General features: G+C 33.3%; 1 protein-coding gene across 1 annotated transcript in view; it reads left to right on the plus strand.

The window, feature by feature from the left end:
- The window catches only part of CNBD1 (cyclic nucleotide binding domain containing 1), a 581,166-nt gene that overhangs the window by 551,017 nt on the left and 15,411 nt on the right, over positions 1-14,738 (plus strand). Inside the window, exon 11 of the mRNA XM_030937986.1 lies at positions 3,097-3,164. Coding sequence (XP_030793846.1) covers positions 3,097-3,164 — 68 coding nt within the window. The remainder of the gene's footprint in view (positions 1-3,096; positions 3,165-14,738) is intronic.

A 14,738-nucleotide genomic window follows, 5' to 3' on the forward strand; every position in this document is an offset into this window, starting at 1 on the left:
ATGATAAACTTTATATTGAAACCTGATAAGGGCTTTACAAAATAAGAAATTATTGGCCAACTTCATTAATAAAAATATATATTATATATTTTATTATATGTAATATAGCAATATGTAAGTATATTGAATCCAGAAATATATAGAAAACTCTATACATCATGACCAAGTTTGATTTATTACAAAACGTAAGATTCATTTAACAATAACAAAGTGTTACTATATTTTACCATGTTTACAGAATAAATGATAGACATCATTTGGTCATCACTTTTCAGACTCTTAGTTTTAAATTTTTTTGCTCAATGAACTCAGATACAGTGTTATTTCTATCACTATCATTGAGGTTTCACAGATTTCTGTAAGTACTGTAATGAAAATATGTCAACTCTAGGGCATTCTTCTTTAGGAAAACCTGATAACAGCAGGATCTTTTAAATTACATCCTGTAGATCAATTTGACATTAGTTTTTCAGCTGTCCCTCCTGAGGTCTCTCTGAAGGTACAAAGAAAAGGAAACAATCATTCTTTTATGGCTATCATAATTGCTGAAATGGAATCACATGGTATTTCTGCAACCTCTTTGCGAAAGTATGCCTCTTTATTTGTTGAAATGTTGTGAGAAAAAAAGAGAAAAGTTTTATTATGTGTCAAAGTTTGCTGATAATCGGAGATGACATCTTCCCACTTTGGATTCCTGTTTCTTACAGTTATTTGAGATAGAGAGAGACAACCCCATTTCAAATAAAATCTACCTACTTAATGACCACTCTCTTTCATGCTGCTATTATGCTTTTGCTATTTAAATACAATGTTATAATAATGCTTTAGGCACAACTGATTCCTAATTTTGTTTTACCTACATATTACTTTCCCTGCTATAAATTGTTTGCTTGATTTTCTAAATTATTAAATGCAACATCATGATCTGAGTAAGGTAAGGTGGGTATAAAAACTTAAATAATAATGCTAACATTTATTATGAAGAAATGATGTTCCTGTAGTTTCACATCCATAAAATTGAGAGAAATTTTGCACAATTCTGGGTTGTGCCCTATGTCAATTAAAAACAATACCAGAAACTTATAATGAGGTAATTATCCGCTTTTACTTTTTTATCAAGCTAGGCAGAACTTAGCTAAAATCCTAGCAATGCCAATTGCTTAATTTTCCGGAGACATCAATTTCTCGTTTGTAAAATTGTGGCAAGGCTACCTATCTGGTAGCAATTTCTGTGAGGACTGCATGAAATAATGGCAATTGCAGATTCTGTGATCTGGCACCTAGCACTTAGTATGGATAATCAAATTTGAGTTTCCTTGGCTCACTTCTTGTACCAAAAAAATTCATTTATGTATCCCATTGACAGACCCAAAGGGTACAGTTCCTTAATTGATTTAATTTGACCAGGGATATACCCTTAATCTTATATAAACAAATTTATAGATGTGGATAAACCAATCATCCTTTCTCAATAAATAATATAAACTTTGTCAACTAATGGAGCCAACTGTTAGCTTCTTGAATAAAATCATGTAAACTTGGGCTTAGGGCTCCCATGTTTACTAGGTGTTATACAAGATGAGATTATGGAAGCATTGAGCAGATAATGAAAGGGAAAACAAAGTCAACAGCATGACAAGGACTTCACAGTTCCCCCTGTAAAGAGCGAACACCCTTCGTTCCTGATATATGTGGTTTCAGACTCAATTCCCATTACGCCATACCCTGAGAGTCTACTACCTTATTTTGTATGTCCTTTGGAACATACATCTTTTGTATGTTAGTTGGCTTGAATGTATTCTACTCATTACAATCAAATGAGTTTGGACTATAAAATTGTTCCACTGCTTTTAAAGTTATGTCATTTAGAGCAGCATATATTAGTTTTCAAAATATTAATTTGCACCATGGCTTTTTATGAATATTGATTATTCAGTAGACTGTATAAGATTGGCTAATAGGTTTACCTATATGTAGTCTGGCTTAAAACTACATCTTTACCTTAAAAGTGTTAATGCTTTCATCTATGTCTTGAATATTGAAGAAAAAAATGTAAAATGAAGATTACATAAGCCTAGGGAAGAAAAATGACCAAAACAGTTTGCCCAACTGTTTGAATGAGTTGTGCACAAAACACTATGGTCCTAAATTGTGTTACGTGTTAATATTTATGTTTATATATATAATTTAAAATGTTTTCATCACAAGTAAAATGTGAAGTAAAGAATAAGGTTATTTTTGATTTCATGTAAGAATAAACAAACTCTTCATTATGTCAGCAAAGATTTTGGCTCTTTCTGTATTTTCGCTCGTCTGTCTTCAGTGTGTTGGCTGTAGTCCTTGGTCCTGTTTTTCATGCTTTCAAGATGCTGCTGCATGCTTTAAAATTTAACACAACCTTGTCCAAAACATAAAGGGCAGTTGGTCATCCTAGGTTGTTTTTGTCTCCTGGATCACTGACATTCCCCAAAGCACCCCCCCAGCATACTTCCTCCTAAATCCTATTGGTTTGATTTGGGTAGGGTAGCCAGATATACTCTATTGTGCAAGCAGAATTATGAATGCTTCCTTTTTATTCTCAAACATGCCCATACTTCAATAAGAAATTATCCACCTGCTCTTGGTTTGGGTAACATGCCTATATCTTAGGAGCATAAGATCCCCCTGCAAAAAAAGCCCCCCCCCCCAAAAAAAAAACCCTCAAAAAAACAAAAACAAAAAACCTCAGATATCTAGTGTTTCAGCCTCTGTCATGGAAAGTGAATCTGCCAGCGGATAAATGAATGGCTTTGAGGTAGACAACCACTAATGTCTGCCACATGTTAGGTACTAAACAATTTCCAATTTCTGAATATAAAGTGGGACATTGTGTAAATTAGTCTAAATTATTGATGCTAAAATTTTATGGGATGATCTGGTTGTCTGTGAATGTGAACTTAGAAAGAAGTACTAATGAATAAATTTAATTATTAGGGGAAATTTAATTTTGTCTACTATTTTGAAATATTGATAAAAATAGGATTAGCAGTTGCTCTTTTTATTTATAAAAATTATCTTTTGATGGTATTCTAAGTGTTTTCTTTTGTTTTCATCTAGAATTAGACCCAGTGACCAAGCAACTTATGCTCCAAACAGCGAAACCAACTTTTGGCCATCTGACAGATGTAAGTAAAATGTTCAAGTTATAATAAATGTAATTCATAGTAATTAAATGCAAACATTTATTGTTTTTTCATATCTAGTAGCCTTCCTATTAAGATAAGTGTAATGTTATCTGCTCTAGAGAATAATGACATAAGACATTTGTAAAAGTTCTTATAATGAACCATCCACCTACTTATGTGTTTTAATTTTACTCTAAGGTACTATTTTTGGTAAAATATTTATAACATCCTTAAAAAACTTTCAGTCTGTCTCAACAAAATTATTCTTGTAATAATCCTTACCTCAAAGAGTTTTACATTTTTAGAGTGGAATATAAACATTAAAATAGATATTTCAAAGGTCAGGGGTCACCTTTTTTTTTTTTTTTTTTTTTAGTTTTGTGTCCATTTTATATGAATAAAATATTACTTGTAGTTTGAACAAATACATCTCATGCCAATCTCTATAAAATTAATATTATAATATGCCCATAGAATGCATAAAGAACCACTATGCATTAGTTCATTCTAGAATATTTAATAACCTATATAAGAAATGTGATTAAAACTTCGAACCAGTTGTTAGTATAATGAATATGAACAACATTCAAGACAATAGCTTCTGTAAGAGTCTGGAGAAGTCCAGATGGCCTTCGTGAAGAGACTGCAAAACCCAAATGACCTCAGCTCTCACGGCCACATATATAGAGTGGGTGTCTGTAAAAGGTGGCAGACTGTGATGTGTGATATAAGGATGTTGAAAGAAGCCAAAGGGAGAAGGAAATGGATTGGCAGTTTACCCAAGTAGGATCTGGGAGGAACAGAAATACCTAAAGGAGTTTTTAAAAGATTAAATTGTTTATAGTGTGGTGCTAAATGTCTCTGTCTCCTAACAAAATCCTTAGTGAAATCCATCTGACTCATTCTGATGTTTTCAGTGTTTCCTTATGGTTGAATTTGAACACATGCTGTGTCTTCCTTTTTGACTAAAGTGTAATGAGAACAGTAGTTCCCCCAAAGAGGGCAATATTGGGGTTAAAATTTGAGAGCTCATCTGCTATTTGTGAATTAGGGTGCAACTTTCAGTTGTCTATGGATTAAATCATCTTGATGAAAGTGCAATGAGTGTTTCCTTGCCATGGTTACCAAATGACTCAAATGATGGTAGTTGGTGTGTGACCTCAAGGAGAAGGACGTTATGAGGTGAGCATTTGCTAGTTTGTACCAACAAAAATTGCATATTCCCTGAATTTAAGTTCTAACTACTGACTCTGCTGATACAAGTGGAGCTTTGCCTGAATCAGCTGAGCGGGACAAGTTTGGAGTTGAGGGAAGATACTTTCTTTATAGCTAAGCCATCAGACTGGGATAGGAAACAATAGTCCAAAAAGTATGTAGAAAAGAGTCTCCTCAATTCCTTAGTTGGGACAGGAGCTTAAATCTTTGTAAATCTTGGATGTTGTCTTCCCCTTAAGATTTTTTTTTGTTTTTTTTTTTTTTGTTTGTTTGTTTTTGTTTTTCCTCTGGTGGGGAGGAAAGGAGAGGAAAACATCTTTTTCTGTAGGAAATACAGCAGTGATAGATGTTACTCAGCAGGATTAGTGGGGATAGGAAATGCTGGAAAGGACTGACTAACTGGCCAGAACTGCCACCCTCCTAAGAAACCTCGATTATGCCTTCCAGGGATCCAGGCATAGTGAGGAGTGTGATGTATCAGGATAGCAGATATTTGAAAGGCAGTAGAAAAAGCAAAATGAAGCAAGGAGAAACTCCTAGGTTGGAAGTGTGTCTAGAGATATGTAGAAGAAAATAGACATTTCTAATTAAATTCTTTTAAGCAGTTTGAAGTGTCAGTTTTGCAGTAAACCTTCTGTCTTCCTTCGAAGTCTTCAATTGCTCACTAATGATTTTGATGTAAATAGATTTATTTTTAAATTCTGAGTAGAAAAATGTGCCAACTGAAGTTTTCAGTTTCGTGGAGGCAAGAACAGATGCCACATATTAAGCCAGCCACATCTGTTAAACCATGTAGCACAAGAAAAATAAAAGGAAACTTACTTTATTCTGGCAATATGTTAGTGATTGTTCAAGTGTTCCATTTTAATTGTGCATTTGTCACTATGTTGTTTTGTGACAGTTCTCAGGCTACTTTGAACTTTGCTTTTTTTCACAGCAGGAGCATCTATTTCAGTACTTTACACAAGCTAGCATTATTTTAACTAATTCCAGCAGGGTCAAAATTAAATGAGTAGGTTATTTATCTCTATAAAACACCCACCTGCATATGTTATGCACTTGCTTCATACTGATCAGCATTTTTCCATAGACACGACGATATGGTTTGGCTGTGTCCCCACCCAAATTTCATCCTCAATTCCCACATGTTGTGGGAGGGACTTGGTGGGAGGTAATTATTCAATTACCATGGAGGCAGATCTTTCTCTTGCTGTTCTTGTGATAGCTAATAAGTCTCAGAAGATCTGATGGTTTTAAAAAAGGGAGTTTTCCTGCACAAGCTCTCTTCTCTTGTCTGCTGCCATGTGAAACATGCCTTTCACCTTCTGCCATGATTGTGAGGCCTCCCCACCCACATGGAACTGTGAGTCTAATAAACCTCTTTCTTTTGTATATTGCCCAGTCTTGGGTATATCTTTGTCAGCAGCATGAAAACAGACTAATATACGTGGAATTATTTTGACTAGTTTATTAAATGGGGAGTTTCAGACATAGCTCAGTTTTGCCTGAATAATGATTGGATGATTAAACAAAGTCAAATTTTTATGTATGGTGCCACAAAGAGAACCTTTACCAATAGGACCTCACTCCTGCCCACTTGTTCAAATAATATTTAATTCTCCTGTGTTTACTTCTAAAAACATCATTATGTAAATTACAATTAACTTACAATTAATCTGGAATTGACAATTGTCTATAGAGTGAATTTAAGTTGAAGGGTTTTATTATCCATATGAATATTCAGTTTTCTCAGTCACATGTGTAAAAAAGACCATTATCTACTCACTAAACTACATTGTCACCATTGTTATAAATTAGGTGACTATGTATATATGTTATTATATTCTATATTTTACAAAATAGTTGCATTTGTCTATCCCTATCTCGATGCCACAGTTATTTAATTTGGGGTTTTTTATATAAATTTTGATATATTTAGTGGAGTAAATCCTCCTACTTTGTTCTTTCTCATGGCTGTCTTATCAATTCCCCTCTCTTTTGGATTTACATTTAAGTTTTGGAAACAAATTGGCTTGTCAATATCCACAAAAATAACCTACGGTAATTTTAAGGTTTTATTTCTATCTTTGCTTTTCACTGGTTTTACTTTGGTGTGCTTACATATGGTTTTGATTTTATTCCTACTTCTTCTGTTTAGGTTTTACAGGTTTTACAGCTTTTTTGAATGTATGCATTTGTCTTTCATTAGCTTGAGAAAATTTTCAGCCAGAATTTTATCAAATAATTTTCTGCTTCATTCTTTTTTCTCTCCTTTTGGGGCTCCATTTAAACATACATGAGAAATTTTGCCTGTATGTGTCTTTCCTCCTACATATTTTTTGGATATTTCTTAATCTTTTAATCTCTATTTCAGTTCTCATATTTTAATTGCTCTTCCTTCCTGTTTATTAATTCTATTGTCTGCTCTTTTTAATTTGGGGTTGATTTATCTATTAAATTCTTCATTTCCAATTATATAGATCCCAATTATCAGGTGATATTCTATTTTTTTATCCTTTTAGTCCAACTTTTCTACTATTTCTTGAACATATCAAAGTTATTTTAAACTTCTTGTCTACTAATGTTAATATCTGAATCTTTGGTGCATCAAGATATCTAATTGTATTTTTTTCCTGGTTCTCTGTCACATAGTCTTGCTCTTAAAACTCGGTAATTTTCAGTTGAATGCTGCATGTTTTGTACAAAAATTTTATAGACTTCAAATAATAACTTCTTCATGATAGGATTATTAATTTCTTTGTAGGCAATTGGAATGGGGGATTGATCACTTTAAGCAATCAGAGAAAACTGAGCCCACATCCCAAGAGTGGCAAGCCTCAGTCTACTTCTTCATCCCTGTTACTCTTCAGGGTTTTCAATGGGATTGGAAAATATCACTTGGGCCTCACCCCTGTCAAGTCCTAAACTCTAATTTTGTTTCTTTGATGATGAAATCTCAGCATTTTTCCAACAGCTTTTGGCTTAGCTTTTGAGCCTCTTGACCTGCACAGACATCTTGATGGAATAATCATGTGTTTGAGTCCCTTAAAGTCCCTTAAAGTCTCTAATTTTGTCACTGTAGACACGCGAGACTACCCAAAGTTCAGCTGGTGTCTCTGTTCTCTAGCAATGTACCTCCTCTGCCGAGACAAATTCCTTGAGCAGCATCAGTAAGAGACCCCAAAATAGTAGTCAGTTCCACGTTGATACTTCAACTTCTGTAGATTACCATACCTTTATGACTTCATGAAATTAGCACATCTCTGAAGACTTTAAGGACATAATTTTTCCCCCAGCTCAGCAGGAGCATAATTGTGCTCAGCAGGAACAATGGTCTATCACAAACTAACCTACTCTGTACAGAAGCAGAAATTCTGAATATATTTTACTGAAAAAGATCAAGTGAAACCTGATCTCTAGGTTAGTTTTAATATTCTCTTTGGTCCTACCACTTCATTATGGATTTTTGTCTGAAGGATGTGCCTAATTCAAAGTACATTTTGAAGAAAATGGTTGACATTGTTTTTCCCCAAAAATGATCCGAGACTACCTATTAGCTCACCAGTATCTGAAACATTGAAATAGAATCTCCTCTGCACTCACATGTCTTTCACCACAGGAATAATTTTATGTAAGACAATTAGTTTAACTATCCTGTCTTTTAAACTTGTATATTCTAAGATTTTGCCAGGGGCAAGAAGTGGCAAAACTGTTTTCTCTCAATTGATACTTTGTAGAATAAATTGAGTTATTTCAAGGAAGGTAATTGGTGCCCATGATTTGGTAAATAAATGAGGTTCAGGGAAAGCAACAGAAATAACATAGATGTAAGAGTAATTATTGACAGAATGTGGAAAAAAAAAGTTATAGAGAGATTAAAGACCACACGTTGAATTAGGGATGACTCACTAAGTTGAAAAAAGGAGCAGAGTGAATAAGAAAAAAGCATTTAAAACATAGTAAGTCAAGTTTAATATAATTGTCTACCAAAATAATAATGAATTTTACCCTAGGCATAGAATAAAACTTATTGGAAGAATAGTAATTTTAAAAGTGTGAAAAGATAGTTGGGACACTTTGTAGCTGGTGAAAAGTCATTCTGTGATTACTCTTGAACTAAATCAGATTTGTAATAGAGCAGAACAATTTGATTTAGTTTTTAAAGATAAATGTCAAAAAGTTTACCCTAGTTATTTAAGAGATATGTAGTAAATCGGAAGGCAGATGGAAAATTAAGAAGTTTCTTCTTATTCGGGCCTTTCCTAGTCCTGAGGTTCATCTGCCAGTGAATATGTTGCTTGCTGAAATTTTCTGAAAAGTCTCCATTAAAACATATGTGTTGCATACAAAAAAAGGAATGATTAAATTCTCTCTGAAAAAGTCTGTTTATGATAACTGTTCCAATGTCTCCCATTTCACTTGACAGAAGTCAGGAGCACAGCAATAGTGAAGAGGGCAACACACAGCTAGGAGAACACATGCAGCCTGGAGACTGTGCTCTTGGCATTTCCTGCTTACTTGAGTTGTTGACATTTAAAGACAGAAAAGAACATGGGATAGCAAAACGGAAGAAGCTTGTAGGCGTTATGTTTCTTCACCCCACAATGCCTGTGGTATGTGTATTTTTTCCAGCTTCTTTTTTGGCACACGATGGGTGACAAGTTACAGAGCAGACTGAACTTTCAAAATAAAGAAAGGGATTATTTTTGTTTTCTCATATTTTTTTCCTATTTAGCTTATTCAAAACAAATACATGAGTCTCAACATGTAATACATGACAGGCTCCCCTCTGGGGCTTTCTGAGGTTATGTTTTTTTCTCCCATGACCTCTGCAGTTTCTAACCCAGGATATTTCAAATGGATGTCAGACACTTACATTTTTAAAAATTTCGTAAGAGATTAAGCAAAAACTCCTTTCAAACTTGGGAACATTTTCCTGGCATAAATTCTAAACTTAAATAAATAAATAAACTCTTGTTGTTTGATCCTGAAATAAAAGCCAAACTAATTTTTAAGACCCTTAGACAAATCCAAGTTGCCTGTTTAAGTCTGTATACTTTTCTTATCATAGCCCTTATCTTTCAAAAGATGAAGATAATCCTATTTTAGTTCCACTAGCTCTTAAAACAGTTGGTTTTGTACTGGATAAGAAAAAATAAAAGAGTAATGTTAGAAAAAGTCAGGAAGGATAACCCAGAAATAACTGTCACTTATTTTCACTCGGTTAAGAATCGGTGGTTGAAAAGTTTTGAAAACATGCCATTTAGCCCTTTGCTTAGATGTAAAACTTTTAAAACTCTCCTTTAAAAACCCCTTTTAAAATGTACATATTATGGAAAATATACAAAAATAAAGATGAATATAATAAATGACTAAATTTTTGTTGAAAGTGATATTGTATCTCCTTTTATCGAGGTATCCATATCAACACATGAGCACACATGCATGCAGACACAACAGCCTCTAAGACAAGGTGAAAATATGCACACCACAGTGTATTGCTTGGTGAAGCCATGTTATCTGATGGCTCCGTCTATCCATATTAGATTGCTTTGGCTTTTGCTGAATTTGTTCTATGTGATAGCACAGCCTAATGTGAGGACATTATTACCAGAAATGTCAGAGCCCTTCTGACAGTACTATAAGCATGTAGGTACAGATGAAATTTCCAATATTCTTTTTATTAAGAAATATGGGACATGTTTTTCTGGTTATAGTGCCAGGAATAGGTCTTCTCTTGAATGACTACTTTGTTTTTATTTCAAGGATACTATGACCCATTAAATGAATCACTGATCCTTCTAGATCAATCCTACTAGAAAGCTTTGGCCTAAATTTGTGACCCATCTCCATCAGATGTACAGGAACACTTGTAATGTGCTCAGTGTACTCATCTCACTTCTGACATCAGCTCATTTTCCTATTCTCATTCTCCTTCTGTCCCAATTTTTTTCAGTCAGCATATATTTTATTTTGAAATTATATATATATGTAATGTGTTGCTATATATATACACACATATATGTATATATACAATAAGAAGCTCTTTAAAGATACATCTTTTAACACAAACAATAAATAAACTGAATCCAGATTTATTACCTAGTGCCAACTATCTAATTTAAATCATTTTAATTTTAATCAATATAACCAAAATGATATAATTTTGTGATAATATTCTTTTGATTACTAGTGTGTTATTTAATTTATGGTTTCTATAATAAATAAAGAAATATAAAAATAAGATTATTACCAGATAATTTTAGAAACAGTATTTTTTTTTGTTCATTTGCTTAATAATAATGTATAATAAAGGAGAATGGACTGAAAAAATAATCATACTATTAATATAATTCAGAAAATATTTTAATTAAGTAGATAAAATAGACTGTTATTTTTAGATATCTTTTAAATAATCTCAATAGACCAGCACTTAATTTTTTAATATAGTCAATTTATTCTATTACATTTCCAGTCATAAACATTATAATTACAGTAGATTGTTCAAACTGTATGATACATGATTTTTAAATTGCAAACTGAAATTTTCTTCAAGAGAAATGTAGATAAAAGCTAGAAACACAGAGGAATTTTCTAAAACTCTAGCATGACTGTGTTACTTTATATTTCTACCATATCAATTATAAAGTTTAAGTGAAAAACAAATACTAAGTTCCATTTGAAAAGTACTCTGATTCTAATTTGAACAAATCTCTTTTAAAAGTATTCTTGATTTAATATTCTTTTCATGCATAATTATTGTGAGAAATTCTTTTAATTACAGTTTTCCAGAAGACAAAACAATCTAAAGCAAATTTCCAGAATGTGGCAATGATTTGTGCTTTTAAAAACAGGTTTTCAAGACATGTCCCTTATTGGAACAATTATTTTTGCATAAATAATTTGAAAACAATAAAGAGATTCTCTATTGTTTTAATAGAAGTTGTAGTTTTGAAAAAAAACAAGGCAGCTATGCTTTTGAATTTAAAATGAAATTATCATTTTTGCCATTTACTTGTGTATGTAGGATACAATATATTATTACTCATGAAATGCACAAAGTACAGATAGTGAACACAAATTGGTGAATTTATGCCTGTTATTCGATATATAATTAATGTTGTTAGGCTTTTCTTATTGTAAATTTATAAGAAATACTGATAAATGTATTTATCCATAAATAAATCATGTACATATGATAAAATCTGTATTTAACAAAATGACAGAGGAGTTTACCAAAGCTATACTACTTACCTGTGTTGACAACTCCCAAGAGCTAATGACCCAAAAGTTTCCATCGTAATTGTCTAAACTCTATTTAGTAAGAAATTCAAGTCACCATATGAAATATTTATGTTTTATTCCATAGACAAAAATTGACAGTCTAATATAGGACAGGGTCTATTGTTAGTCACACTGACTTAATTCAGTGCTTATCACTTCCACATATGTAGTGACTTTCTAATGGCCATGAATTTATTCTCAGGACCAAAGGCTGCAATTCTAAGGAAAAATATAATTTCCTACTTTAGAATTGGATTTTTTTTCATATCTTAGAAAATTAATGTTCTTCACATTTAAAAATCCAAAGTCACTTATTCATGTTTTTTTCCACATACTTTCACATAGTGATAAATATTTAGCTGTGTTTAGATCCGTCTTTAAACTAAAATGATTCAGGATTTAATTGCATAAGAACTCTACGTATAGGTATATGAGAGAGAAAAAGGGTGGGAATGGAAAAGACAGGAAGTAAAGAGAGTTTGAGCGATGGGCTGGTAGACATAGAAATTTGCAAAATTGAACTTATAACAATGATATACATTAACTGAATAGCAATTACAGTAATCCTGGAAATTTGTAACATAAAAATCAAAATACCAATGTGATATGACCAGTGTTTGTGGCAGTCCATTCTTAAAATATACTTGTAAACTTTTAGATTAAATTATCATATGCATATAATAAAATCATACAGTTCTTAAGTGTACTGGACAATGAATTTGTATTAAGTGGCAGCACTCACGTAACCACTTCAAAGTTCCTAATATAGAATACAACTAGCACTCAAAGAAACCTCCTTCATTTCCACTCCCAATCATTGATCTTCCCCAAAGGTAACAATTTGTCTAATTTTCTGATAAGATTAGTTTTACCTGTTCTTGAACTTTATATAAATGGAACTACATACTGTGCATTATTGTGCCACTGGCTTTGCCTTGCTAGTGCTATGTCTATGTAATCTATCAGTCAACACTGATGTGTATAGCAGCTGTTAGTTCTTTTACACTGACAAGTTATAATTCATGATGTAAACATGCTACTATTTCATGGTACAATTATATACAATTGATTCCACCATTTATAAGCAGTTTTTTTTTTTTTTAAGTTTTTTTTTTCAGTTTTTTTTTTTTTTTTTTTTTTATTATACTTTAAGTTCTAGGGTACATGTGCATAACGTGCAGGTTTGTTACATATGTATACTTATGCCATGTTGGTGTGCTGCACCCATCAACTCGTCAGCACCCATCAATTCATCATTTATATCATGTATATCTCCCCAATGCAATCCCTCCCTCCTCCCCCCTCCCCCCTCCCCATGATAGACCCCAGTGCGTGATGTTCCCCTTCCCGAGTCCATGTGATCTCATTGTTCAGTTCCCACCTATGAGTGAGAACATGCGGTGTTTGGTATTCTGTTCTTGTGATAGTTTGCTAAGAATGATGGTTTCCAGCTGCATCCATGTCCCTACAAAGGACGCAAACTCATCCTTTTTTATGGCTGCATAGTATTCCATGGTGTATATGTGCCACATTTTCTTAATCCAGTCTGTCACAGATGGACATTTGGGTTGATTCCAAGTCTTTGCTATTGTGAATAGTGCCGCAATAAACATACGTGTACATGTGTTTTTGTAGTAGAATAATTTATAATCCTTTGGGTATATACCCAGTAGTGGGATGGCTGGGTCATATGGTACATCTAGTTCTAGATCCTTGAGGAATTGCCATACTGTTTTTCATAATGGTTGAACTAGTTTACAATCCCACCAACAGTGTAAAAGTGTTCCTATTTCTCCACATCCTCTCCAACACCTGTTGTTTCCTGACTTCTTAATGATTGCCATTCTAACTGGTGTGAGATGGTATCTCATTGTGGTTTTGATTTGCATTTCTCTGATGGCGAGTGATGATGAGCATTTTTTCTTTTTTTTTTTTTTTTTTTTTTTTTTTTGGCAGTTTATTTTTATTTTTATTTATTTTTATTTTTTTAGCAAAGCTAAACGTAGCCTTACCATACAACACATGTGCTCCTTTGTATTTAATTGAATGGGTTGAAAATGTATGTTCACACAAGAACTTGCACAGCTGCACATAAATGTTTGTAGTAACCTTATTTGTAATTGCCAGAACTTGGAAGAAACCAAGGTGTCCTTCAGTAGGTGAATGGATAAACTGTGGTGCATCCATACAATAAAACATTACCCATTACTAAAAAGAAATGAGCTCTCAAGTCATGAATAGACATAGATAAACTTAAACACATATTGCTAAGTGAAAGACGCCAGTCTGGAAATGCTATGTGCTCTCTAATTCCGTTATATGACGTTCTGGAAAAGGCAAAACAAAAAACAAACAAACAAAACACAAAATATCAGCAATGGTAAAAAGATCATGGTTACCAGGTGAAGCACCAGGGTTTCTCACAATGGTGAAACTATTCTGTATGATACTATAGTGGTGGATACATAACATTATGCATTTGTCAAAAACTATAGAACTTTACAGCACAGTGAACCCTAATGTATGTAAATTTTTTTTTTTTTCTCTTTTTTTTTTTTTTTTTTTTATTATACTTTAAGTTCTAGGGTACATGTGCATAACGTGCAGGTTTGTTACATATGTAAACTTATGCCATGTTGGTGTGCTGCACCCATCAACTCGTCAGCACCCATCAATTCATCATTTATATCATGTATAACTCCCCAATGCAATCCCTCCCTCCTCCCCCCTCCCCCCTCCCCATGATAGACCCCAGTGTGTGATGTTCCCCTTCCCGAGTCCAAGTGATCTCATTGTTCAGTTCCCACCTATGAGTGAGAACATGCGGTGTTTGGTTTTCTCTTCTTGTGATAGTTTGCTAAGAATGATGGTTTCCAGCTGCATCCATGTCCCTACAAAGGACGCAAACTCATCCTTTTTTATGGCTGCAGAGTATTCCATGGTGTATATGTGCCACATTTTCTTAATCCAGTCTGTCACAGATGGACATTTGGGTTGATTCCAAGTCTTTGCTATTGTGAATAGTGCCGCAATAAACATACGTGTACATGTGTCTTTGTAGTAGACTAATTTATA

Source organism: Rhinopithecus roxellana, chromosome 9 (genome assembly GCF_007565055.1).
Source record: "Rhinopithecus roxellana isolate Shanxi Qingling chromosome 9, ASM756505v1, whole genome shotgun sequence".
NCBI classification, from domain to species: Eukaryota; Metazoa; Chordata; class Mammalia; order Primates; family Cercopithecidae; genus Rhinopithecus; species Rhinopithecus roxellana.